General features: G+C 37.4%; 2 protein-coding genes across 6 annotated transcripts; both read right to left on the reverse strand.

Moving 5' to 3' along the window:
• Window positions 1-1,771: 1,771 nt before the first annotated feature.
• Window positions 1,772-16,188, reverse strand: BAG1 (BAG cochaperone 1). Of its 5 annotated transcripts, XR_009957452.1 has the most exons (9): window positions 16,109-16,188; window positions 14,063-14,191; window positions 13,787-13,869; window positions 13,016-13,129; window positions 12,388-12,495; window positions 12,106-12,226; window positions 8,269-8,334; window positions 4,847-4,909; window positions 2,479-2,495 (listed from the first exon to the last, which is right to left on the reverse strand). XR_009957452.1 is itself a non-coding variant. In XM_062567951.1 (8 exons), exons 1-7 carry the CDS (start codon window positions 16,149-16,151, stop codon window positions 8,315-8,317), a joined length of 618 nt encoding a protein of 205 aa, XP_062423935.1. In that variant the 5' UTR covers window positions 16,152-16,188; the 3' UTR covers window positions 7,336-7,372; window positions 8,269-8,314. The 5 variants fall into 5 exon arrangements, 3 of the variants coding, with proteins under 3 accessions (XP_062423934.1, XP_062423935.1, XP_062423936.1); XR_009957453.1 differs by lacking the exon at window positions 12,106-12,226 and having other exon boundaries at window positions 8,269-8,346; XM_062567951.1 differs by lacking the exons at window positions 2,479-2,495; window positions 4,847-4,909 and adding an exon at window positions 7,336-7,372.
• Window positions 16,189-16,697: 509 nt separating this feature from the next.
• Window positions 16,698-27,584, reverse strand: CHMP5 (charged multivesicular body protein 5). Its single transcript, XM_062567953.1, has 8 exons — window positions 27,456-27,584; window positions 23,634-23,738; window positions 22,993-23,039; window positions 20,036-20,129; window positions 19,884-19,955; window positions 18,772-18,880; window positions 18,264-18,376; window positions 16,698-17,757 (listed from the first exon to the last, which is right to left on the reverse strand). Exons 1-8 carry the CDS (start codon window positions 27,522-27,524, stop codon window positions 17,707-17,709), a joined length of 660 nt encoding a protein of 219 aa, XP_062423937.1. The 5' UTR covers window positions 27,525-27,584; the 3' UTR covers window positions 16,698-17,706.
• Between the last annotated feature and the right edge of the window lie 116 nt (window positions 27,585-27,700).

Raw genomic sequence — 27,700 nt, forward strand, 5'->3', positions numbered from 1 at the left:
CCTGCCTCATCCGATTTCAGACTTGAAGGAACTTCTCTACGTTTGAGGTAACTGCCCCAGGGGGTGATGGTTGCTGTTCTTCGTTGCACAAATTTGTCTTAATCTGTTTACTCTCTTGTCCTCACAACTGAATACTGGTAACTGCTGTTATCACAGAAGTCCTCCAGTTCTTCTGGACATCCTTTTCTGAATCCAGATGTGCTAGTGGGAGAGGTTCATCATCACTCCTTTTGCCTCAGACTACTAGATTAGCAAAGATTTACTATTTAAAATCATCAAATAATCCATCCCACTTTGAGACAGGTTCAGGATATACTCACCCAACCAGGTCTCAAGGAGCAGCAGTCTCTGGTAAAAGAGGGATGATAAGTAGCTGGAGGCTGGTACCTTTTCCACCGACAGAGAGATCCAAACAACAATGCCTGTCTATAGCCTTAACGTTCTGGCTGAAGAGAGAAAACCACAACGGAGCAGAAGTGAACGCAATCCTAGTCATGACCACAACTCTTCGTGGGCAGAGGAGAATACGTTGCTTATTACACACACACACCTGTGAAAGTTCAATGCATTAGACCACATTCACTTTTGAGGGGGTGAGGATCCATTTCATCAAAGAAAAGTGGGCAATTTTGCATCCCCTGAATTAAGCAACTGTGTTGCTGTTGGTTTAGGAGTCAGCAGAACCTGGCACAGAAGTGGCACTAAGCTAGGGCTTCACAAAAACGTCTACAGCTGATCCTCCCTATAAACTTGAAGTAGTGGGCAAATACAACAGGATGAGAGTAGGGGAAATATACTACAGTCTTGCCACACATACCATTTTCTAACTCATAGCTAAGTTTACTACAATTGTAGGCCTTAAAATCTTTCACAGCTCCTAAAAAAACAAGTTTCATATGGAAAAAAAGTGCAATCTTACAGAAAGTGTCAAAAACAAAAATATGGCAGCTTGAATCTTGTTATGGTCAAGAACTATTTTTTACAATGGAAGTGACCCATTTTTAATGCAGGGCTACCACTTAATATGTCCAATGGTGTTTTTCACTAAAGAAATGCTCCTCCAATTACAAACAACAGAGAAATACTGCAGGATAATACTTTAATGGTTGTAACTTATCCTTTTAGTCACATTTTCTATTTTTATTTTGTAAGGAGAGCTAATAGTTAAACAGTCATATGCAGATAAAGACTCATTATCTAAGGGGCCATTTCTAAACATCCTCAGTCTCTGACTCATGTGAGATGAAGCAGCTTAGGTTTGTCACAGGAATAAGCTCTTACCAGTCAGTATTTCACTGGTCACTGTGTATGACAACGGACCCACGTGTCAGAAACATCACTGAAAAAACAGCTGCCGTTACACATATGCCAGCTGTGAGCTCTGGCTCACAATTGCAAACAGAGCTGGCTGCAGCTGCTGAAACAGTTGCTATCTCCTGCCAAAGTTTTTCATCTACCAAGGAAGGCTAAGCAGGACATGTGTCTGCAAGCATCAATTAGAAACAATCACTGCAAATTTCCATTAAATACAGCATGGATTCAGTGAAACCAGAAAAAAGCCAAAAATATCTTTTAAGAGTTCCTTATTGATACCTTGTTTCAACGGAATCTTTTGCCTATGAGCAGCATAAATGATCCCATTTCCTTTCTCACCATAACTCAAGACATAACAGAAGCAATAAAAATAAGCTATAAAACACAGAGCATCAGAAATCCATGTAAAAATAAGTGTATCAAGGAGATCAACAACAATGCAAAGCACCACTCAAAATTATGTATCTATTACAGTACATTCCATTTATTATGACAATTTAAGGCTAAAATAGGTACAACTCCCTTATAGTCAAGCTTTCTTATATTTATCAATGCATACAAACATTAAGTAGATACAAATGTGTGGTCTTCTTATTGCTCTGGACTGTCTACAAGAATGTTGTATTTCCCCAGATGTTACATCAGTAATCTTTTTTCAATCAAGCTGAAGTTCTACAATTGAGACTTCTGGCATTTTTAGGATTATAGATCTTCTTTGATTTGAGCTGTCAATAAATTCCAAGACATAACAGACAAAATTGCCCATCACTGCAAACTTTGTTATTCAGTTAACTAAACACTCATTCATAAGATACATGACAATTCACCACAAATATTCTTATTGTTTCTGCAATTTAAAGGAAGGATTGTCTTCTTTTCAGAATAATAGATCTAACCAAGTGGCAACCATGACAACCAGCAAGTAATGATTAACTAGTACCAGTCTAATAGACTGGGCTTTAAAAAAGAAAAGAAAAAAAAAGAAAAAAGAAAAAAAGCTGAATACATTGAATATGTGCTCTAAAACAAAGAGCAAACTTCTCTTCTTGCTCATAGAGCAATTATGTTTCCTAATTAAGTAGAGCAGTGTCTCATTCCACCAGTGCCAAATTCTTTGACTGCAGCTTATCCATTTCTTGACCAATATTTCCTTCGATTGTATCGCACTGGGCAAGAAAAGCCTGAAAACAACAAACAAACGTTATCAGCGATGCAATTACAGCAATGGTAGACTGCTTCTTAAGAACAGAAAATAAAGTTTCCACCATGCAAAGAAAGCAATTCAACAACTACCTCCCAGATCAGTTTTGATAATGGCTTTATTAACTGTTTTATTTACCTAGAATCCAACAGAAACATGACAACAATGTGGCTGTCCATCCTCACCAGTCCTGCTGCTAAACCACTTCAACTTAATCCAAAATCCACAATCACCAGTAAGTTAGGGCTTTAGTTTTGAATATAACTTTAGAACTTCTTCCTACAATACATGTAGCCTAAGACAGGACTGAAAAATTCTTTTCAGTCAAATCAAAACAAGCCTTTGTTAAGCCAAGAACTCCTTGTTTGTACTTCTCAAGACTGCAAGGCAACAGGAAGCCTAATCTTTACAAGTAACCAATGCGCCTCAATGGTGGAAAGCTCATTTCCAAAGAGAACAGTCCACAGTATCTTAAGCATTTCTTAAAACATGCCCACAAATTATTACAATTGTAGTAACTCACACACAGTAGTTAAAAGCCAGTGGCTGCTGGTTACCTGATCACAGCACGCCTTAACCCTTTAAGTTTCCTATCTCCACCAATATATTCTCTCAGGCCAAGTCCAAAGTACTAACTGTAGTTTCTATCTACATATATGTCTTACACTCAGTTTTGCTATGTCTGCAATAGACTTAACAGTCAAGCAGTACTTTTAACGCTACTTAAATTGAAATAGCGCTAAGAAACTTTTGCTCCCTCCCCTCTAAACCAGTACTTTGTTGTGCCAGGCCAGTGGTTTTTAACCATCCTGCAGTTTTGGATCATCTGTCTTCACCCAACCCCTTAATCTGACATCAACTCACTTCTGTCAAGACTTGGGTGATGAAAAATCCAAGGAAGTAACAGTTGCAGTTGCTGGCTGCGAGTGTTTTATATCCAAGTCTCCACTCTGGAAGACACGAGTGGTCACCAGTAACAGGAAACAGTTAATAACACCCTCTCACCTTTATAAATATGTAAGAGTAATAAGCATAATTTGCCGTAATTTCCTTGCTTTGAAAAAAATAATTGTTGACTGCTTCGGTCTGAAATCCCTTGGATTCTTCTGCATCCCCAAAGGAATCATAAGCTACAGCTGCTGAACACTGTCCCCATAAAAGCACATAGATAATTCTGACCTCTGCTCAACAGAGCCTACTTTAGGCCTTATCAGCAGTTCTTATACAATGTCCCACTTATTTCTCTGATAACTTCATACAAGAGTGCAGCCCTAGCAGTTTGCAATGAGGTTTATGGTGATATCTGTATTAGAAAGGCTAGCTAACAACTTTGGTCAAGCACACAGAATCAAAATTATTCAGAGCTCCATATAACATAGCTACACGAGGAAGCCATCTTCATTTCAACTTTTATTAACTGAACTTCTCTCTGTAACAGAGTCCAAAGGGCTTTGGACCTAAAGCTATAACAGAAAAGCATTTCCACTATAAAGTACTTCTTGGTAGGATTTTCTCTAAAATAGACAACTATTTAAAAATATTTGGGAAACATTTTTGGAAATTTATTAAATAAAGTTTACAGTAAAAGACAAAACCTTTCAACTCCACATAATGCAATTATTCACAAATAATTCTCAGAAGTCTAACTTGTGACTGAAGCTAGCACAATACAAATCAAAACAGTCATTTGAGTAGCACTGCCACTCATTTAAGGAAGGCGGATTTTTTTTTTTGGGGGGGGGGGTGCAGTGGTGGGGTGGAAGAGAAATTCCAGCATTTAGTAACAAAACTTCAGAGTAAAGTTGCTAAGGAACATCTAGGAAAATATAAACATCACACAACAGCAAGGCAATTAAAAAACCCAGCACAGCCACTCTTCTGTATAGCTTTTACTTTAGAGGCTTAATGTCTATAGAAAGTTGCTATGTTGCAATAGATGCTAAATTTTCCAAAGAACAGCTCTACTAAGGTGTTTCCCAGCCTCCAGTAGGAGCTAGTTGGCTGCCCAAACCTCATTCATTGCTCCAGTTCACACAGATACGGGAAAGAAAGAATGTTTGTGATCCTTTATAAGTAATCAGAATTGCTTCCATTGTCAGATAGCCATAAGGCCAACCACTAATTTAAATTACAAATATTATTTGAAAACAGTATGAACTACGAAAATCTATTTTTATGTTCCTTTATGAAAGTATTAAATACTACTCAAAAAGAGGTCATAAGAAATAATATTGTAACAACGAATACTGCAAAAATCTAAGCTCTAAACACAGCTCTCATTTTCACAAACGGTTAGTTTACACGTACCCAACATAAATGAGAAAAACTCACCTGAACCCTTTTCACCAATCCCTTCTTTTTCAGTTTGCAATCACTGAAATTCTCTGGCAGATTCTGCAGTAAAATAAGTGAACAAGTTGATGCAGCTTAATCTTGAAACTAATATATTAAACACACAGAGAAAAGTGAATGCATCAAAGAGCTGAATCCTCTTAACAGGCAACCTGGAAATGGCATGCCTGCTCAGTGAGGATGATTACACATGAAAGAATTCAAAAGAAAAAGTAATCATTTCAAAAAATCCAGGGATATAACATGATGATTACAAACAACTGAGCTAGCAAGTTTACCATGAGGCTTCAGCTAACACACAGCAATAGACCATATACACTTTGTCCATTGCAGCATGTTAACTCCTCTGCTGAGCATCAGCTTCAGGTTTCTGAGACTAATGAAGATGTGGTAATTTCTTACAAACACATTAACTCAATCTTTCATCATCATTAGACTATATCATCAATAAATAGTCAGCTGATGCAGGCATTGCTAGTCTGTTTAAACTGTATGTCTGATCTTCCCTGCGAATCTATTCACGGAAGGCTCTGTACATGAAGGTTCTTAATTAAAGTCAAATTGTCATGAAGGTTCTTAATTAAAGTCAAATTGTATCAATTTCCCTACTCCTTCCACCCAATATATATGTATAATTTAATATATATCATCTTAGCAAATTTTACAAGCTTTGTTCTTTTGGAGAGAATTTAAATTGACATATTGGATGGGAGAGGGTGTTTTTGTTTTTTTTTTTGTTTTTTTTTTTTTTTTTTTTAAACACAAATGTTCTCAGAAACACTATGCTCACTGCTGGAAACATAAAAAAGGTCACACCATCACATCTTGGAGTTTCTCACTGGTACACCATTTTTTTTTTTTTTTTTTTTCCTCCTAAACCTATATGAAGACCAGAGGTTACCCTATCTTTCCCTCTGTTTCATTTCTCCTAAAATGCAAGTTCCACTGGAAAAATCAGATACCAAATCATTTATAAGAATACAAAAAAAAAAAAATCTTTTTTTTTAAAAGTCCAGCTAACCATACAGAGTCTTAAATATGTCTTGCACGTAATTTAATATAGGTGTTAAAAATACACAAGACTGCACACCAAAAAAACCCCAGTCATTGTGAGAAGTGAAACTATGGGCTTAAAGAGACCTTGGGCAGTTCTGGAGCAGAGATCACACTGCTCTGGTATTTGTGTAGTGATTAGGACATTGTGGGTGGTACCAGATAATGAAATAATAACAGCCAGGCTCTGAACATACTCTGCATCAGGAGTGAGGAGGAAACGACCACATGGATTAAGCTGCAACTTATTTTTTCATTTACTTCCCCATAAACCCTGGTTTAAAATCCCCATCATTATTCTTCTATCCTCACTGGCAGGAGGAACACTGAACGTTGCTCATCTCCTAGGACTGTATGAAAGTTTAAAATGGGAATAACTACTACTACTACTAAGCTAGCCTAGTCCCAAGGTCAGATTTTTTTTTTTTTTTTTTTTTTTTGGTTTGTTTCTGGAAGACGGATGAGGAGGAGACTTCTGTTCCTGTAGTTCCAACTTCCATTTCTGTTGTTCCAGCACCATTTGGAGTTTTCCCAAACAGTAGTACTATTAAGCTGATAAGACTCGTATAATTTTTTAACACTTCCTTTGAGATCAAAAAAGTCATCTCCCTTGCAGAGAGCTTTTATGTCAGACTGCACCTTCCGAAACAGCACCAGAAACTAGACATATTTTTTCCAGGCTGAAAAATTAATAGCAGTATCAAAAGGCACAAGACAGGTAGATCAACCTGCCGGTTAACAGAGACATCCTCCCAAATACAAACTGGTGCAATTCTATTTTTGCAAACAGGGACAGAAATGTCTAAAAAAATTAAAAGTTATGATTTTTCCTCCTCTTACTACCACAAATATTTTTCATTTTTTCCCAAGAAACAGTTTCCTTTCCATCTCCTCTTCTATTTTGTAAGAAAGGGGAGGAAAAGCACCTTTAGAAAATAAGTTATCAGGTTAATTACAGGAATTCGTTATTCACAATGTCTAAACTCTCCCACAGCAGCCTGATTTACATTGGTTACTTTCTTCATTTATGTAGTGTGGCTTCATTCTCTTTGGATTTACAGCACAGGATAGATTCAAAAGCCATTACACATTTTCAACAACTGTTTAAATAAACAAAAGCTTTAATAGTGGCCCACATCTGTTTCTCAAAGCACAACTTTTTTTAAAAAAAAATGTTCATTTTTGGATGTACATTGCTCTTTTATAAGTGTATTTTCTAGCACTGTGTACTGCAATAAGGTCTTGCTCACTGCAGCATGCTAAACCTGCATGTCTCTTCCCAATAAGCACAAGGTTGTGATAAGATTTTATTATATGCATTTTTTCCAGAAAATTGGATGTTCCAAAGACATTACAGAACAACTGAAATGTTAGTTTAAAGCTGAAGTTAGTCTTCTTCAAACACTAGCTTTAGCTCACAAATAAAAATGAAGGCCTTTGGAATACTTACAGCTGTCACAGAAAAAAAAGAGAAAAAAAAATATTATAAAGGTGTATGAGGTACTTGAATGGATCTTGTTTATGACACAGGACCCTGTAACCACAAGAAGAAACACTCCTATTTTTCCCTTGGTTTTGTACAATATTCATTTTTGAAAAATGAAAAAAAAAAAAAATACAACAAGAAGCATCTGACATGAAAAAAGTATTTGATGCCTAGTATTTGACCCCACAGTGTGTAATAACCTGGAAAAACAAAGATCAGTTAGGCCTAAATATTAACAATTGATTCTCACCAGAACATTAAGATCTCACCGTGTCACAGAAATTCTTCTATGCCTTGAAGCTCTTCATGACTCAGAATTTATTAATAATCAGATTTTAAAAAATGAAATAATATGCTAGCTCAGTTACATTGTCCATGCCTTCTCATTATCTCTCTTTGCCCAGAGCTTTTTATCTCAGATTGCACCTTCTGAGAGATTTTGGCCTATTCAAGTATTCCTACCAAACTGCAATAGCATATTAAACAAGCAATCTTCTAAATGGATCTAAGTTAACTATTAATAGTAGATAGGGAAACCCAGATGGGCTACCACTCAATAGCCATTTAAGAAACAAATACTGGTAACTGAAGGAAAACCGTGAAATCCATTTCTATTTGGACATTTTTCAAAACTCTTTTTAAAATGCATCTGTGCATGCAAAATTCTATGTTTGTCTGCCTACCCTCATAGCAGTTTTTAAAATCACATCTTGTAAAGCCCTAGGCAAAGACATAGAACCGGAAGCCCTAAATGTACTAACTTACCATACTGCTTAAAATGATTAAAAGGTATTTTGCAATCAAATTAGTAAAGCTTACAGATCTTAACATCAAATTAAATCTCACAGTCTCTCTATTTTACCTTAGTCAGCTTACGTCTCCTCTCCAGGAATACGTTGTCCAACTATTCAGGATTTAACAGGTGAAGCTGGCAATAAACCTTAAGTCACAATAACATTTCAATATTTAATTAAAATCAAATTTAATTTATATTTTTTAAAAAAATTATTTAATCTAGGCAGTGCTTCTGCAAAGCTCTTGCTAAATTTATGTCTTGGTGCATTTCTCACAGATCAATAGCTTGGGTTAGTAGACAACTTTCCACTGCATAGCATATTCTGATTTATACAGCAGGTCTCTTGCTTTCTTCTTTCTCCATGACAAAACCCTGTTCCAAGTTTCACAGTGCTTTGCATATATGTGCTTAAACTTTTGAGCACTGACTGCTGTGCAGGCTTTAGTCCAGCAATTTCTATAGAACTCCTGGGCACAGGATTTTTTTCCCCTCTCCAGAACAGGTTATCATTTTTCTTTTCTCCCCTTCAGAAACAGCCCGAGTCCCCCTACTACCACTGGCTAGCTCCTCCTCATACCTCAAATTCAGAGCTGCTTAACCACATCTTTTTGAGGGGTCTTACCATGTGGATACTCTGTCTCCAACACTAGCAGTCAACAGTAGCAATAGCTAGAAACCTTTTAGATTTCTGATATCAAATTGATTAAAAAAATCACTCTGTTGCACACAGCACCAATGTTAATGCTCTTATAGGGATTTTTGCTGACACCACTGTCCATTTAGGCAGAAGCTTTTTTGTTTTTTACATTATATTAGGGTTTTAAAAACACTGTAATGTACAGTATTTTGGTGCATTATTTTTACCAATTGCCACTCTTTCATCACCTATTATTAAATAAATTGGTAAATAAGGTAAGCACATTATGTTGATACCAAAACTTTCTCACCTAACTAGACATTCAAGCAGCTTCTTTAAAAGTAGCTTTTAAATGCCTGCACTTGTCAATGGGTTTTCTAAAGTGGTAACTAGGTGCTCTACTCTCACTGAGGAGTGATGGCACTTTCATGCTTCTTGTGCTTTTTAAAAATATTCCCCTTTTATTTTACACTTCTGATCCATATCAAGAAATTTAAGAATTAAAAATAAGAAATGCCTATCAAACGTTTAATTATCCAAATAAAATCAAAGATTCAGAAGTAAGCTCACATCACTCCAACTGTAAATGGTAAAACTTCATAGAAGCTTGTGAAGTGTTTGTTAAAGGCACAATAACACTATTTGCAGAATAATTCCTTCTTTAACCCTTGAAATGTTAATTAAACATTAGTTTACCTGATATGGCCACTTTGACAGTGGATTTTGCAGTTAACATATGTAAACAAAAAAGCCAATGACTTTATTTCAAGAATTTAATAAGGAATCATCATGAGAACAAAGTAATCTCTCAGGTGCAAAATCAGTAACAGGCTTCAAGTAAATTAGAGTAGGCTGACAAGAAGTGCATAGCATCAGGCCTGTGGGTTTAAATTTTATCTCAGGACTAGGTTTTCCTTCCTTTCCTTTGTTTCAGTAATTTGTCTAAAAATTTGTGTCAGCTAATCAAGTCAGGCATTTTCTGTGTTCTATATACTGAGATTTGCAGTAAGTGGTATGTGTTGACTTTTATTCCTGAACCAAGTATTTTAATTGCTAAAATAAATGAATTTCCAATGATGTATACAGATAAATCCTCAACTGCTGAGCAAAACTGACTCTGTATTCCTTCTGAAGAAAATTAAATGATTTGCAGCCTGTGCAAAGACTAGACAACATTCAAAAATTTGTTAGATGCTGAAAAGATCCCCACTCTCCCCTCTCCCCTGTAGAAACAGTAGCTATTTTTAACAAAACATGTAATGTTAAAATGTTCAAGTTGCAGGTACTCTACTCGGAGACATCCCTTCAGGTCTTTGTTTCTGCTCTTTTGGCAGTGACACCACTGTATCTCTCCTCTCCCACCCCAATACTATATGGCTCTTAAACTACTATTTTTTAGGACTTGTTTTTTACTTGGGTAAGGCAAGGAATATTAAGAAGTATGTAAAACATTTCAGATACACAGGAAAATTGCTTTCTAGAAGCTTTACACTCTTCTACTTTACATTTTTATTTACCATTTTTTCACACAGTTTCTTACTTCAATAGCACCTGTTCATTATCCTCAAACATACTTCATTACTGTTTTGTTTTACTACATCTGTATGTTCCACAACTGCAGTACGTTTAAGTAACACCTTCACAAAGTTGGGGCCTAACAGTGTTATACTAGAATATTAAGACAAATCAATATGGAGGATGGTTCCAAAATGTACCTTTCATCCACTGCTACGAGAAGCCCTAATTTTCATCCCACCCTTAAAGACATGATCCTAATCAATGTCAGCTTCTAGGCTCTTCTACAATGAAGTCAAAAATAACTATCGCCAATATTAAAATATATTAATCATGATTAGTTTTAGTCCTGACTGCTCCATTTCCACAAGAGAAAGCTGAGGCATCTGAAGTCCATTATTTCATCGAAACAAGAAGTCACCAGCTTATAAGCCTCCTAAAATCTTTTATTAAGCCTGGAAGCCCATGTCCATTACTATCTAGAGCATTTTGGATAAGGGGATAGGTAATAGCAAACTTTCTATTTAAACCATGCAAGCAATACCAGAATCAAAAGAAAACTTGGGTTAATAAGGACTAACAAGGAAGCAATGAAGAGGGGCTTTCAAGGTTGCTTGCTAGGTTTCAGAACTGTATGTTAGCATACAAATACTGCCTTTTATCTAAGTAGGCCACGATACCGGAAACCAATGGGATCAGAAATAAGCTTTGATCCCATCCAAATGAGCCAGTTGTCACCTCATTGCTATTTTCATGGTAACACACAGAAAATCTGCCACTTCAAACAAGGCATCAGTTGTATTAAGTCTATGTCTGATAGCATTCAAGAAGTGATGAAGACTACTGAAAGCTGAAGACTTCAAAATACTAAACTACTTTTTTCTTTTAACTATAACATGCAAGAAAAATTAAAACATACTTAGAACTGTCAGATATAATAAGCATAAGCTAAACTCCTGGCAGCAAACAGCAAAGGCTAACTTACCATTAAAACTGCACAGCATGAAAGGAGGAAATAAGTTAACAAACTCCCCGCCAATCCCAGCAACCCATAATGTACAGTACCTGGTGAGGGCCAATGCAAATTATTACTCTATAACATAGTCAGCCGCTCAACTTTTTCAAAGTACTCATCAGTTAAAATCCATTTGTTTCACAGAACATAGACCTTTGTAATAAAACATGCTGAAATAAACCCATAAGGGTCACTGTGGAAAGGAGTAAACGCAAAGACACTACTACCACAGCAAAGCAGCATGGTACTCCTTCAGAACAGGAATTTATGATCATGATATGCAACATATGCAATTAGACTACAAAATGAAAGAGAATGACTCAATAGACATAGAAACTGAGTAACAAAATGCCCTAGTTGCCACAATCTAGGGCAAGTCCCTTATTCTCATGCAGCTCTCAGTTCTCACATTATACAGGGAGATACATACTATACTCTAATAAGGATGCTGTAAGGTTATGATCCATTAATGACTGTGAAGTGCTTGGATAAACCCCAGTACATTTCAAATAAAGAATCCAGTCCTCAGTATGCACACTTGAATAAAAGTTCTGTCAATCCACATAGGACTGACTAGAAGATTCTTCAGGACTTCCTTGTTCTTAAGCAATATAGAAAAAGTGCTTCTGCTTTTTCTGAGTCAACGTCTCCTCAAGACCTTTACTGTTACCATAAAATATAATCTAACAGGTTTTGTCAAGACAAAACAAAAGGGTAAAACTTGAGTAAAGGATACCCATTTCATGCAGTCTTAACAGGCTGTTGCCCAATATGAAGCTCTTCTGTAGAATGGGGATGCATACACAGGCATTAATGTCACCATTTAGTAGCCTTTTGGAGAAACACAGGGGCAAGAGCTGGATATTAAAGAAAAAAAATGAGCAAACTAATTAACTAACTTTAAAAAATGAAATATACTTGTTAGTGTTTTAAAATATCAAATAAATTATATTAAAGATTTATTCTTAAAAGCAAACTTATTTGGGGATATAATGCCTTTCTGTGATTATTTACTTACAATGGAATCTATCTGTTCCAGGATCTTCATGAACTGCTCTGCAGTTCCTTTTATCCTCTTGTCCAGCTTTTTCAGAGCTTCTGCCTGGAGATCCTTTGCTAAAAAACCCTGAGGAAGAAAAGGAGGGAAGACAAGACAACATTATTCCACACCCTGAAGACTATGCAGCTTAGAAAAATCTGTCAATCCACTACACTAGAAAATACTTTTTACTATTCTGTAATTTCACGTGCAATAAAAACTCCAATCTGAATTTGTATTCCATCAATGCTTGAAATACTATCTGTAAGATCTACTAGGTTTTCTTAAAATATTAAACAAAACTCAAAGGAACAGCCATCCGCCTTTGAATTTTGAGAGAACAGTTCATGTTTTTCTAGATCTAAAGAATATCATTTGTTCAATATGCAACAATATTTACCTTTTTCTAAACAGTGTGATACATATATCTCCTTATTTTGAAAACTCACAAATAGCATTTGAAGTTTAGTAAGAATTCTACAGTCCTTTGGAAAGCTAAAAGGGACAGCATATTACTCACTGTATAAAACCTTCAAGCAGTATTTTTTAAAATATGTATCTAAAAAATAGTCTTGCAAGAATTTAAAACTATACAGAGCTGACATACCTTCTGGATACTTGTGAACTCTTTATTAACTTCCTCTAATTTATTAGCTATTTGCTCCACTGACTTCTCCAAATCTTTTAACTTCTTTAATTCAGCTTCTTCCTCTGGACTATTCTGTGTATTCAAAAGCATAAAATTCACAACTGTGGAACAAATAAAGTCACTATGTAGCTAAAGTGCAGCAACAGTGTGATACAGAAGTGAAGGCTTTTCCTGAATTAAATATTACACTGTGGTTATTCTTTCCATACTTTAGTACCTACTAAACAAGCTACTTCTAAAGCTTAATAACAAATATAGTAGCAATGTATACAAACATGTTAACTGAGATTAATTTGAAGAGAAAATGAAAAGTGCAAATTCTGTTATTAGCTTTATTATCTTGCAAGTAGAGGAGGAGATACTACTTTGTCCTCAACTTGACAGAGCTAGTCACAGGTCATTTCACTAGAAGTAACCCAGCAGAGACAGCAGCTACGGGTTTTTGTTGTTGTTGTTTTTCAACTAGAATTATAAGATGGACAGAAAAGGGTATCAGCACACAGGAGGTTCACGAGTGCTGACAAGTCACACATTAGACAGAAGTTTGTCAGTAATTTAATTTCAGAAAACTGCAGAGTTATTTGCAGTACAACATGAGACTGAACACAGCTTTGTGGGTGTGTATACAAGGTGAGTTTTACGCTGAAACTTATATTCATGTTCAGGAGTTGAGCCACTAATAGAAATTAGGATAATGTAAGAAAAAAAAATTGTGAAGGCAACACTTACCCTTTTCCCAATCAACATGACTTTGCAACCATTTTTAACACCAAGTGCTGATAATGGTTGTTCCATTTCTTTTAGAGATTTCCCTAAATGGAATGAGAGAGGAAAAAAAAAGTCAAAATATTACTAATAACAGTAAGTGATACTTTCAACTGTTCTTTCCAAGTCCTAAAAATTAAAGTATTAAGAACGTCTTTTTAAAAACGTTCAGATTGTGGACACCTGAAAGTAAGAGGAAAGGTACTATCTATAATAAACATGAACAGATTTGTAAGTTACCTTTGTATATCAGCTTCTGAAAAGGAACTGGAACACCAGTGACTTGTTCAATAAGTAGAGCCATGTCTTGTAGTGTAGGTTCACCATCTTCCTGATGAGAACCGACCTCAATACTGTGTTTTTCATTACCTAACAAAAACAGAACAACAGTAGTATCTATTGTTACCTAGAAAATTTTAGGTGGAATCAGTTTCTAATACTTATTTCCATGAACACAGAAAGTTCTCAAATCACTGATACTCATGTACAAACTTTTAAATCACAGGGTGCTATTACAATTCTTTATCTTAGAATTCCTTCATCTTACTCATCTCAGCTGAAAATATGTACGTATTTTTATCTTTTAAGAACCTAAAGAGGCAGATAAGGAGAAAACTACTGGCCATAATGCTCCTGAGGGAGCAGGGGGAGTAATATTAAAGAACGCAGCTAATACAGTCATCTCACAAGCTGAAGAATGGAAGCCCAGACTTTCATGATCTGCTTTATTTGCTACTTACAGGAACTTCTAACCACATGAGTCTTGGGAAATCAGAGATGGTTTATCACTTCCTTTGCTCCCTACTCCTTATGCATGAGAAGCGATCAATGTCTTCCCAGCCTTCCCTCTAATGCGCCACCTGAAAGAACTCTCACAGTCTGAAGATGGTTTCTCCCTTCAACACATCTTAATAGAATATCTATCTCCAAGAAAAACCTGCAAATTATGAATAACACTGCAGGATGACTATAGCACAAGTTATACTGTCAATTCACTGCTGAGTGAAATCACAAAAAAACACCTCGTAGGTTAGAACTGGCATTACAGCTTCCCACTCTTTTTCTGTAAGCCACAACAGTGATTTAAGATCTCAGCTAATGTAAATTTCCCAATTCTTTTGGAAAACCCTAAATACACTTAGAAAAATCAGCTCAATGACTTGTGGATTGTACAGTGATACATGTGGGTCTGCTATCATTCTCTTTCTTAAGCCTTCATTATTTCCATCATTTCTCACTTTTACACACATAGAGTTTTAACAAAATTGTTTCTACAAAGATCTAACAGCAACAGGTGTAAACCAGATAGCTGAAGTCCAAGATGAAGGATACGTTCTACCTGCCATGAATGACAAAGTAATTACAAACAAGAAAATAACTGGAAGCAAGGTGCTGGAATTATAGACATAGCATTTTGAAGGAAAGTTGATACGATCTGTGCAAATGAAAATCTCTCAGCTGAAAACGAGTTCTCTGAAGGTATCAACAAGCACGCAGATCATGAAGCTCCAAATACATTACTCCACAGGGTCCCTCAGCAAAGACTCTTAAATAAACTAAGCTACCAGGTGATAGAACATCACCAATAGAGTGCAAAAGAGATGGGAGCAGGGTGTACACTGTTCAATTATTAAAAAAAAAAATACATAAAATAGTCGTAAGTTTTAAAAACAAAATTTGCTGATGAATCATTTTTAGTACTTTACTATCTTCAGTGTTCTTCCTCTTCCTTCAGGGTTCTTCCTAAACCCACTTAGTTATAATTTAAGCATATATTTCTTATCCTGCTTTTAGGAACTGTAGAGTCAAGGCTATTCTTAACTCTCTGCATTAATTTTTCACATGTATTTGAAGATTTTAGTGTGTATCTCCCATCCACTTTTCCCCCCCTCCGGTTTCTCTTCTTTAGGGAAAAGCTCAGTTGTCTCCAAAGGCCGTTGAGTAACTCATTTCATCAGGTCGGCACCCAACTGTCCTAACCAAGAAATTATCTTTTGCTGCTGCAATCTCCCATCTCGCTAACCAGACATTTTCAAGCTTCTTCAACAAACAAGCAGGCAGCCCAAAAGACAGCATCTGCTCTTCGTACGCAGCACTGCCTCCAGCCCCGCGGTGCATTTCACGTGAAGCAGGATTGCTGACACAGGAGGGAACGCCGCTGCCCCCACTGCTCCCCGGGGAGCCGCGGCAGGGCTGGGCCGAGACCCTCCCCCCCCGCCCCGCCCCCAGGACCCGCCCCCCGGGGCGCTGCGGGCCGCGGCCGCTCTTCCCTGTGGCGGCTCTTACTGTAGGTGACGGTAACGGTAACCGGGGCTCCGCGCGCCGCCATCTCAGTCCCGCCAGCAGGAAACTGTCTCGCGGCGCTTCCGGGAGCGCGCCAGAAACGCGTCACTTCCCGGCCGCGGGCTGCCCCGCGCCGTCCCCGCCCCTAGGTGACATCACGAGCCGGAGTGATGTCGCTGTGCCCCGGCTCTGCTCCGCTTCCGGGGAAAGCAAGGGAGAAATGGGGGAAGGACGGAGAAGCAGATTTTTAAACACTAGAAAGAAAGCAGCCGTGTGCCACAGCTGCTTAGCTTTCAGGGAGGGGCTTTCTTTAGCTCCCCGCCCACATGCACTTTCCCTTTTGCCAAAGCATCCTGTAAGCCGTCTCAGGTAACACTCAATTCCTTGGGCAGCTTCCCAGCCACTAGCACAGTGCTTCCTGCTCGAGTATAAGGTGTTATTTACCAACAAAACCGACAAGAAGAATTCTTCAGCAGGATAAACACCTGTCACAAAAACATCAGGTTATGGTCAAATACGCTTTCAGTTTAATTACACAGAGCAAACATAAGCATGTCTAATAGCAGCTAGAGGGATACGTTCTAAAGACCACTTTGGAAAAAAATATCTTTATTAGTGTTAAATAAAGCTGTTCCTATACAAACATTTGTACGCTAAGTGTATCCTCACAAAGCGTTTTTCCTTTTAATTAAGAATGATTTCCAGGCTTGACAACTGATCTTCAGCACTGGAGTTGAGGCTTGGCAGCAGTCTTGTATTTGTGGCCAGTGAGTTCAAGAGAAGGAAGACAGTAGTTTTTCTTTGATCATCTTTTTGTGAGATACTTCCCCCTCCCCCCCCCCCCCCATGACTTCTATTGCTGAGCGGAGTAACTCCTGACAGGAGGAGAAACATGGCCAAAGCAACAGTACAGTTTAAGTGTGATACTGCAAAGGAAGCATATATGATATTTTTAGGATTGGAACCAGGCTCCACCTCTGAATAAGCCTGTCCTCAAGCAGCTGGTAACAGTGAGAACAAGTGGCAGATTAAGATCATTACCAAAAACACAAGAATCAGCTATCTAAATAATTTTATGTCACAATGGAATGCATAGGGTTAATGATAACCCTACCATTTGTTACAGCTATCAAGAAGGTTACAATACAATAGCACAAAAGTCTCAAGACTGAAGTAGTTTTAAAATGCATCTAATTCTTTATCAAATAAGCATAGAAGTAAGGAAGCTATTTTACAGAGAGTAAGCAGCAACATACAGTCTTAGTTTCAAGAAAGAGAACCATAATACAAAAGTCAAAACAGAGCTCAGCTATAAACAGCCACCTTTACTCCTCACGTATTACTTGTCCATGAGACACAGGAAATCAAAACCTATTAGACTGACTGCTTCCACTGAAGGATTCTGTGCCAAATTTTTCATTAATAGAAAAGTCAGTAGTAGAACAACTTTCTTCAAAGAAAGAAAACACCATCAGCCATTCATATTGCATACTAGGATGTAGTGATATTAAGGTTACACTGGAAGGATAAGTTTTCCAGAATTAAAAAAATTCTTGATTTGTAAAATGTAGTTCACTATATCCACTGTGCTTTTTAAACATTTATGTAGCAGGGATCTTGGGCAACCCAAATTCATCCACCAAGACACCATCCTATAAGAAGAGAAGAGAAACAAATTAATAAATGCTCCAATCGGAACATTTTCCAAATTTTGCAAATTTTTCCTCACAATTTTCATTTAGTGATATATCTGTAATTATCATTGTGTATCAAATTAATCAAAATAAAAGCAGTTGGTATTCTTTCTCACTACTAAGCTGTATTACCACCCTGAAAATCAAAAATATGAAAAACTTTAAGACTATGAAGTCTACCAAGACAATAGTTAGAAAATGCCATCTTAGCTCTTTAAAACTAAGTACATTGTATTCTGTCACATACAAATCTTTGGAAAATACCCAGTTATCATGAAGGTAGCTTATGCTTTAGAAGGCTAATTCATCAGCGAGCATCCCACATAAGTAGATCACCCAAAAGACAGAAAACATATCAAGCACAATTTTTGTTTAACATACTGAGGATTCCAAAGAGCAGGCAACCCACATAAATACAATTAATTCAGAAAAAAATACATTTTGCTTTTAAAGAAAAGTCTCACTTTGTTTTTTGTATCAGTAGGAGTGCCTTCTGGGATTGCTGGAGCAGATGCAGCTTCATCTAAGTAGGAATTGTCTTCATCAGCTAAAATTTCATCCCCTAGTGCATCCAGTTCTGAAATAGAATAATAGAATTATTATGTAGGTTCAAAAATTAAGCAAGGCATTTCTTTTTTGAGAAGAAAGCATCTCTTATAGAAAAACATGGTTCATAATGAATCACTTTGCTCCTTTCTTACTTTCTTATTTAGGTATCATTCAGGAACACGTGCACACACAGACACAAAGAACATTTTTTCCTTCTCTGTGGAACTCCGTTAGTATCTCCTTCACATTTGCCTCATACTTTTGTTATGGCACTTGAAAGAAGCGCAGGAAATAAAAGTTAAGTTTGTTGTAAGAAATGCAGGTTTATATTTAAAAGAGTAATTAAAACATGTTTTTAATGCTTTTGAGTATTTGGCTAATGAAATTAAAACATCACTGTACTTTCTCCTCCACCTTCCTAACCTGCTTCCAAGTCATCTTCATCAATCTCTGGTGTTCCATAGCTACGGCTCAGTGCTTCCTGAACTTCATTGGCTTCTTCCATCATATCCTCTAACTGATCTTGTATGTCCTGGAACAACAAAAAATTTCAACATGTCTGCATCCAATAGTTTTAGCTAAATTTATCAGAGTTTAACCACAACCAGTTGAGTACTTCAGCATACAAGAAACTCACAAATGTTTTAATAAATAAATCCTTTTTCTGAGGTAGCATTAATACAAACTTCTACATACGTATTCAGTATTACAGCATGGCCTGAAATACTATTACAAATGTAATATAAACGATGTATCAGGTAGAGGAGGAACTTCACAACAACGTCTTTTCAAAACCCCGATAATTTTTGTACTCTTCAGGGCAAATTCAAAAGCCTATAAAAATGATTTGGAGCCTACTATTTTCTTGGAAAAATAGGAAAGTATGAAATCTGGAGAGCCAATCTACCTGCTGGAGCCGGAATGTGCCAGAACAAAAGAGTAGAAGATATTGTAGCATACCTATTAGCACTGTACTTAGATTCAAATAAGAAAATCATCCTTGTCTAAGGATTTACAATACAGACAGTTTTAAAAATAACACAAGAAATGCCAACACTGACATTTGAGGAACATTTAAGTGCGCATGCTTGAAGTTACATTTCAAGATCTTATGTTTTTAAAATGCATTTTCTGAGGACACCACGAGGCCTTGCAGGCTTCTTGAAAATATTTATTTTCAGTAGCTGCCATGAATATGAACACAGGGGGGCAAAGAAGTAGCAACATGGGAAAAAAAAAGGAAGAGGATAAAGACTGTATAGAACAAAGTAGTCACTAATATTTGCATAAAAGTACAGAAGAAAGGAAGAACAGATGAATATTAAAGATTAGCCCAATATGGAAATAACACTAAATGCAGTAAAGGAAACGGCTGACTATGTAATACCAGAGAAATTAGGAAAGAATGAACACCAAACAAAACAGAAACCAAAACAAAGCAATTAGCTTGTGGTTTAGTTACTTAGTCCACCACTCCCATCACTATTTCAGTACACTCTTTCAATATTTTCAATTATTACAAAGCAGCAGCTCACCTCAATTTGATCAATTTTGACTTGCTTATAAGCTTTCTTCATTTCTTTCACTCCCAGTTTCATTGCATCAACCTAGAATAGAATGAAACAATGTGTTTTTATCTAATGTAGCATACACAAATTAAAAAAATGTGAGATTAATATTCAGGTACCGTCGTCTTTGTATCCTTGAGTGCCTGAATAGTGTAATTAGCTTGTTCCATATTAAAAGACTGCTGTGATAGATTATCCCGCTGTTGTTCATACCTGTTAAAAACAATGAAAATTACGGTTTAAAAACATCACTACACATGCTACAAAAATACTCTTTAATTAAAAAAAAAAAAAAAAAAAAAGCAAACCAACAAAAAACAGTACTGTGAAGACGGGAACAAAATTAAAATTTCTAATTTATTACAAACAACAACAATACTCAAATAAATAACTTCATAAACAGAAAACAAGTTATTTCAATCTTGTTTCACAGTCCATTATATACTTCTATATAGTTAAACCCAGTATTGGCCAAAATTACTTTTGAATTAAAATTCTACTTTAACGGATGGTAAGACTGCTTGTATAAGCTGATATTTTAATAACTACAAACTGGAAAAGTATATTGTTGCCTATTAGTGCTGTAAGCAGACTAGAAGGGACATATGTTATCCAAAAAAGGGGCTTTGCCCTGCAATTTAGCATGGGGTGGGAGGGAAAGGTCAAAATGGAGAATGGAAACTGTTATGGCTAACCAAAATGATAATAAAGACTTCAAAAATAAAAAATAATAAAAAAACACACACAAGAAATCATTCTTCACAGAGCCAAAGTTGTGTCTAATAAAGACCAAAAGAACATAAAATACGTTAGGTTAAAAAACCAGTGAGGAACAGGTTGCATAAAGCATTAAAACAAGCAATAAATCATTCTTCAAACATCTGAAGCAGATGCAAGAGAGTCTGTAGGGTCTACGGACACTCAGAATACATAAGGAAGCAAAAATGATGGTATACCAGAAAAACTACACACCCCCCCCCCAATCCTTGTTCACTATGGAAGCACTTGTAATGTCTACGTACTGGAAGTCTCCCTTTATGATAGGCTACAGAGCATCTGACAAAATCAAGCGTAAACAGAAGATGGCACGGACCAAATACAAACAGTAACATACAGTTGGCTCTACACATCATTCATTTGATAATTTTGAGGTAATTCAGAATGAAAGAAATTAACTATTCACTGGCATATAACTTTTTAGTTAATCCCCAGGGACTGATATGGAAGGTTGCTAATGCAACAATTTTTCAGGGGAGATCTGGATACAGCAAGACGAGTACATCAGTACCCGTCAAATTAAAATATAGAACAAAATTAGCTTAAACTTGATCTTTTCGGAGTCACAGAGCTTTTGTAAAGGATAATTTCTCTGTTCTTCTAGAGTTCTTTGAGGGAGGCAGCAAGTATATGGATGAAGGCGATTCAGCTAACATAGCCTATTTATATATATCCAAATGTTGTCTGACAAGGCCACTCAAAGAAACAGAGTTCTTCAAGAAACTAAGTGTGCAATGTATAAGAGGGAAGGTCCTCACAAGGAGGAACAAAAGATAAGAAAAGGCCAATGAATGTAACTACTTTTACAGAGAAGGGCAAGGCACCAATATTCAGTGACCCTCAGGCCCCATGCTTTTCAGCTGACATAAATGATCTGGATCAAGGCTGACTAGTACCTGACAAGACAGTTCCCTAAATAACATCTGCAAAGCTAAGAACTGACTGAAAACTTCATAAGGGCCTTGCCAGATCCAGTGACTACACATAAAAATGGCTGATGAAAACAAAACAAAAACCAGAACAAATCAATGTACATAGGGATAAACAATTCTAATCCTCTGAGTATGAGGGGCTCTAAGCTGGCCATTACTTTGACCATTCCTCTCTAGAAATGAGAACTTGGGAGTTATAAGCACAGTTCTATGAAAAGGTCACATTAATGTTCAGCAGTACAACAGGCAAAATGAGTATTTTGAGTAATCAGGAAAGGAAAAAAAAAGAATATCATGCTACTGGCAAAGTACACCAACATTTTGAATGCTATGTGAAATTCTGTGTGCTTTATCTCAAAAAGAATGTAGCAGAACTGGAAAAGCTTCAGAGAAGGATGACAAGGATAATCCAAACACAGAGCAGCTTCAGGACAAGCAATGATTAAGCACACTAAGATAAGGTTCAACAAGCTAGAAGAGATGACTGAGAGATATGATTATGGCCTCTTATGAGGAGCCAAGCAAACGTAAATGGGGAAACAACTACTCACTCTTCCAATACAGGCACTGAGGAAGCATCAAATGAGATTAGCAGGTGGCAGAGTCAAAAACAAAAGAAAGTAGTTCTCCTCATAACATCTAATTAAACTACTATGTTCCTTGCCATAGGATACTCTGGATGATAGAAGTTTACAGATATTTAAAAAGCAATTGAACAATTCTGTATAGGAAAAACTCCTCTGAGGGACATGAAATACCAGTAGACATCAGCTTCAGCTCAGATAGCACCTAACAGATTTCAGTTCAGAGATTACAAAATATTCTGGTGAAGCACCCTGAATGTGTGCCACGTTCTGACATTCTTTCCTTTGTATTTGTTGCTGGTCACTTTTGGAGACTGTATATTAAGCTATTATTACAAGATCATGTAGCATATCCTATCTGCTCTTCTTCTAAATAGATACGATTACATGTGCTACATGTGATAGACAGTCATAAAGGGTGCTGGTAAACTTCCTATGAACCAGGGCAAGATCATAAAGTACATTATTTATAATAACCAAATAATGATCTAAAATTAGGCTTTACTCTTCTAATAAAGCAAGTTCAGGAGTCAAGTACACATAAGCATTTTTAAGTGAGCTTTTCCCAATCCAAATTTATATACTCACATACAAATATGGCACAGATATGATGACACAAAATCTGTACACAGCTGTTTCTGAAAGACTGACCATGCTAGTTCAGCTATTTTATTGCAAGAATGCTGAGAAGTAACGTACTGAAAAGATAAGTGAAAAGCATGCCTCTTTCCTTAAACAAAACAGCTTTTGATTAACTCAGAACCAAGAAAGGTTTAAACTTACATTCGCTTCTGCTTTAACACTCTCAAAGCTTTCTGCTTTACTGTATTCTGAAAGAGATAAGCATAACAATATGAGGAAAAGAACTGCACTTTACTCTGGCTTATACTATTTCAACATAACGTATGGTATTCTAGCTCTTAAATTCTTTTTTGATAAGCAGAATATGAAGTCAAATTTGATCAATCAGAATCATCTTTCATCAACACATTTTAATGGTCAGCACGAAATAATCCTGCAAAATACTTCAGCAACATTGTAATTGATGTTTGTCCCCTTGCAAAACTGGGTTTTCCTACTTCACTTCTGAACAGTGCAGACCTTTGCTTCTGGCAGGTGAACTAAACAGCTTCTATACTAGACTGAAAACAGAAGGAGGAAGGGAAGTAAGCAAGTTATTTCTGATTTGAGGAAATCACATTACACTTTAGATGAAACAAAAAAACCCCAATGAAAATCCAACTATGTTAAGATACACATTTGATAGAGACTTCAGATTAAAAATAAACCTGTAGGATCTTATATAAATTTCAGTGATGCTAGGCACAATTTTAACCTGAAGAACTGGCTACATCATCAACCCATTAAATGACAAAAATTGAGTCCACATCCTCTCATGCATAAACCCCACAGAAGTTTCTTACCTTTGCAGGCCCCTCTCTCATCTTCTTCATTTGATCCTTATATTTCACTAGCTCTGCATCAAGTCTAGCGATTTTCTTATCAATTGACTCAGCTCTGCTATCCACCTTTGATACAAGACAGGAAAAAAGAAAAAAAAAGAGAGAAAAAAAATTGAGATGCTATTCATTGGACAATAAAACAACAGCCTTATTTTGAATGTCTCTGAATATTTTTTCCATTCAGCAGTTTTAGAAAACAGTTTAAAGTTTGTAAAAACATTCAAAACCAGAAGCAAGTGAAACATCTTCTACAAGAAGCACAAGGAACACTCTGAGGCTGCAGTTAAGTCCTGTATGTAACAAGACTCTCTGCTTTGGGATGCTCCATTGCATACCCAACTCAGGCCACAGCTCTGTTCAGGAACTTCTGACCATGTACAATGCCAGGGACTAGGCCAAAATGCATAGAGAACAACTTAGGCATGCCACGTTGGCAGATGAGGGGGCAATGCAAAATGGACAGGGATGTGCCCAGCAAGACTAGAAGCTTACTTTTGATGGGCAGGGAATTAAACTTCAATATTAAATAAATATTCAATATTAAAACTTCAGATTAATACTTATGCTTTGACTCCTGGATTACTAGCTACATTTACAAGACCACACTTAAGCACTGTTTCAATTACTTCCCAAAGGCACCTAATTATGTGTCACAGCTGCACTTCTCTATCACTTCCTGCAAAGGAAACCACGACACAGCAGTTGGAGCAGTTGGGCATGGCAAGTAATCTGAATTCCTTATTGCTCAACATCCCCATAGCAGCTGAAATAACACAGTAGAACACTCCTCCAGTGGTCAACCCTGACACAGCCCAAAATGTATCACGTGGCCACCATTACAGTAATATATTTTAAGCCCACTCCATAGGTGGATAAAAGATAATTACATTACCAAATATAGATATAGATTATTCTAAAAGCATATGCAAAAAAAGAAAAAAAAAACAAAACAAAACAGGGCCCCCAGGTCATCTTATGATACACTGACAATTGTGCAGCATTCCTTTGAAAACATCAAAATTATCTTTTTAGCTTTTCATTCAAAGAATCTAGGGATTAGAATATAAGAATATAATTACATTCCAATTTTAGAGCAAGACAAACTAGTGTAAATTTAGAATTTGACTTGCTATCAGTGTATCTAAACATATAGAATTATCCTCTTTTTAATTTTTGTGTCTTTATGCTCCTTTTAAACTGCTGTTCTGACAGCAATATGCTTTTGCCATAGGCATTCTGAGCGGAGTATTTGACATGAATTCTCTCTACACTAGAGATTAAAGTGCTCAGTCACAGTTGGCATTGAAAAAAAATTGCATTAAGCTTTTCATTATGCTAAACATTTCACTAATAAGAAGAAAATAAGCTATTTATGATTTTTAAAGTCTTGTATGTTCCAAGTCTAGCAATTCTTCAAGGTCTTCACCAGCTAAATGCATCTTTAAAGCCAGCCTCCTTCACAGGGGAAAACCAGTTATTTAGACAAGAGTCTACAACTATACACCTAGATCTAGGAAGATCTGCCTCAGTCTCTTTGTTTGTAATGCTTATAACCTACATAAGGATTTTATAAACACATAATCTGAACTTTTAAAATCAATCTGAGCGTCATGAATATACAGTACATCTGCTACTGCAAAATTAGGTAAGATATGCTGGTGTTTCAGCTTCCAAGTCCAGAAACTTGATGTTTAAATGCGCACATTACTTAGAGCTACACATACATCGGGGGGTGGGGAGCTTCAAGAATTGATCTAACTTATGCTAAGAAAATCTGTATTATGCTTTAAGCACCTCAAGGAGGTGCTTTCTATTATTCACAAACAAAACACATAGGAGCCCCTTTTTTGTGCTACAGAGCTCAACCTAAATGCAGGAAAGTAAAGCCATATTCCAAATCCCTATTAATCAAACCAGCAGCTTATTCCAGTATTTATAAATTTATTTATAAAATAAATACACACACTTTATTTTTAATTTTTCACGATATTCTTGATTTCATAGACTCTTGATTTCATATCTTAAAACCCATAACTCATTATAGGTTGCAAAAAAAAATCACATTTGTAGAACGAATCTGGAACTCTGCTTTGCAGTTAACATGAGATGTCTTGTACAGCAACACTTTCAGAGAATGTAATTACAAATAACTAGAAAAAAATGAAACTGCACAGCCAGTAGATCATAGCTTTGACTTAAAGAAAAAGAAAAAAGGAAAGAAAAAAGAGAAAAGCCTGTACTGTCAGTAAAAAGCAGCTGTTTAAATTACACTTTTACGTACACCCAAAATCCATGGGGACTGAACAAGCTCCTTATGGAAGCAAAGCCGCTGGCATATCTAAATCTGGCTGGTCTTACTCTGATTTGCCTCAACAATTGAAAGTGTACATTATCTTGGGAGTGGCAAGATCAGTCTTGAAAAAGAAAAATCTAGTAAATTAATACTTCTGTTGTTGTGAGGAAAAGAAAAGATTTGCTGGTCTTCAGCTTACATTGCCAAAAGGGAAAATTTAAATGTAATCAAGAGTACCTCAAATGAATTTCAGAGTTTTGGCTATCCACCAAAGCATTCGTTGGTAACAATGAGAAAGCTCATCTTAATTTTTGAGCATACTTCTAACTTATGGAAACTAAACAGTTTTGGCTCAAACTGAACAGCTTGAACTTATGGTTCAAACAAACTAAACATACTTGGAGCTACGTTTTAGCACTATTAAAAAGCAGCATGGATTCTCAGCTAATAAAGTAACACTCTACAAAAAACATTAACCACAGACTGGTGTGCATGGGTTTGTGTAGTTACTGCTAAAAAATTATTAGGTACTTAGAGTGTCATTTAAGAAGGTCATCACTGGGAGAAAGAGTAAAACTTCTGGGAGGAAACCGGTAACCTTCTAAAGGAACTTCTCATTGGCAGGTTCCGAGGACAGCACTGAAACAGCCTTGGACTAGAACACTTTGGTTTATACTACAAGCATTATCAGTTTGTCAAGAAATCAGACACGTATTCAAGATCACTGTACTCCTTTTTCACCTCTTAATCTGTAAAAACACACTACATTTTTCTCTGCAGGTTTAAAAGCCAGAAGAGAGTCATGAAATGACTAGATTAACCTCCTCAAAACTTTTCTAGATCCTTTTCCCCCCACCCCTCCTTTCCTCCAGACAGGCCAACCTTCAAACAGCTGCGAAGAGTTCTGCCACATATCTCCTCAGCATTGCTTATTTGGGCTGGTTTAGCTGCCCTTCTGCCCAGATCTTCACCACTGACCCTACAAGAAGTCGCTGTGCAGTGGAGAGACAGCAATTGTCACCCTTCTCTATCCGCCACACGATGCCTCCTCTCCGCCCCGTTGTGCACTGGAAAGGAGGGCTGGGTCCCTCACTGCCATCCCTGCTTTCCCACAACCCGGCACGGCAGGAACTAGCCAGAGCAAGCAGGACGGCAAAGAAGAGGAGGTAGAGATGTACGTTCAGCTATAGGCACGGCACGGCTGTGCGCCTGTACACCGCCGCGCGCAAGTACGCGCTTCCGTGTCTACTAACCCACCCAGGAAACTAGGCACGCACCTTTACACCGACAGCCGTGGGCACCGCCCGCACCCTCGGGGTGCCCGGCCGGGCCCGACCCAGAGCGGCGCACCCGGGGCCAGGCAGCCCCCGCCGCTCTCCCGCTCCCTCCCCTCCCCTCGCCCCGCTCAGGCCCTCCGCGGGGGCCGGGAGGGCCGTGGCAGCCGGCTGGGCGGGCGGCTACGCGCCTCGCCCCAACGGGAGGGGACTCACCGTCCCAATACAGTCGGTGAGGCTCGGCGGAGGCGCCTTGGGCTTCGCTTTGCCGAAGAAGCGGTTCATGGCGGCAGCGCTCGGACGCGACGACAGCGGCAGCGCTCTCCCACCGACCCGGAAACCCAAGCCGACTCCGTACGCCAACGCGCCTGCGCGAACGCCTCGCCGGAAGAGCCTTGCGAATAGTTGCCCTGCTAAGGGCAGAAGTACTGTTCAGCAATATCCATCCTTCCTTCGCCCTT

This window comes from Rhea pennata, chromosome 2 (assembly GCF_028389875.1).
Source record: "Rhea pennata isolate bPtePen1 chromosome 2, bPtePen1.pri, whole genome shotgun sequence".
NCBI lineage: Eukaryota > Metazoa > Chordata > Aves > Rheiformes > Rheidae > Rhea > Rhea pennata.

What these genes read in the sequence shown, in the direction of transcription:
- BAG1 (XM_062567950.1), bottom strand. Translation starts at nt 16,151, where the DNA reads ATGGCGGCGCGCGGAGCCCCGGTTACCGTTACCGTCACCTACA. An exon ending in TCAGAAGCTGATATACAAAG is followed by an intron (nt 13,870 to 14,062) that starts GTAACTTACAAA and finishes CATTCCATTTAG; the next exon opens with GGAAATCTCTAAAAGAAATG. An exon ending in TGGAACAGATAGATTCCATT is followed by an intron (nt 4,910 to 12,387) that starts GTAAGTAAATAA and finishes ATTTTACTGCAG; the next exon opens with AATCTGCCAGAGAATTTCAG.
- CHMP5 (XM_062567953.1), bottom strand. Translation starts at nt 27,524, where the DNA reads ATGAACCGCTTCTTCGGCAAAGCGAAGCCCAAGGCGCCTCCGCCGAGC. An exon ending in TGAGAGAGGGGCCTGCAAAG is followed by an intron (nt 23,040 to 23,633) that starts GTAAGAAACTTC and finishes TATCTCTTTCAG; the next exon opens with AATACAGTAAAGCAGAAAGC. An exon ending in TCAAGGATACAAAGACGACG is followed by an intron (nt 19,956 to 20,035) that starts GTACCTGAATAT and finishes ATTCTATTCTAG; the next exon opens with GTTGATGCAATGAAACTGGG.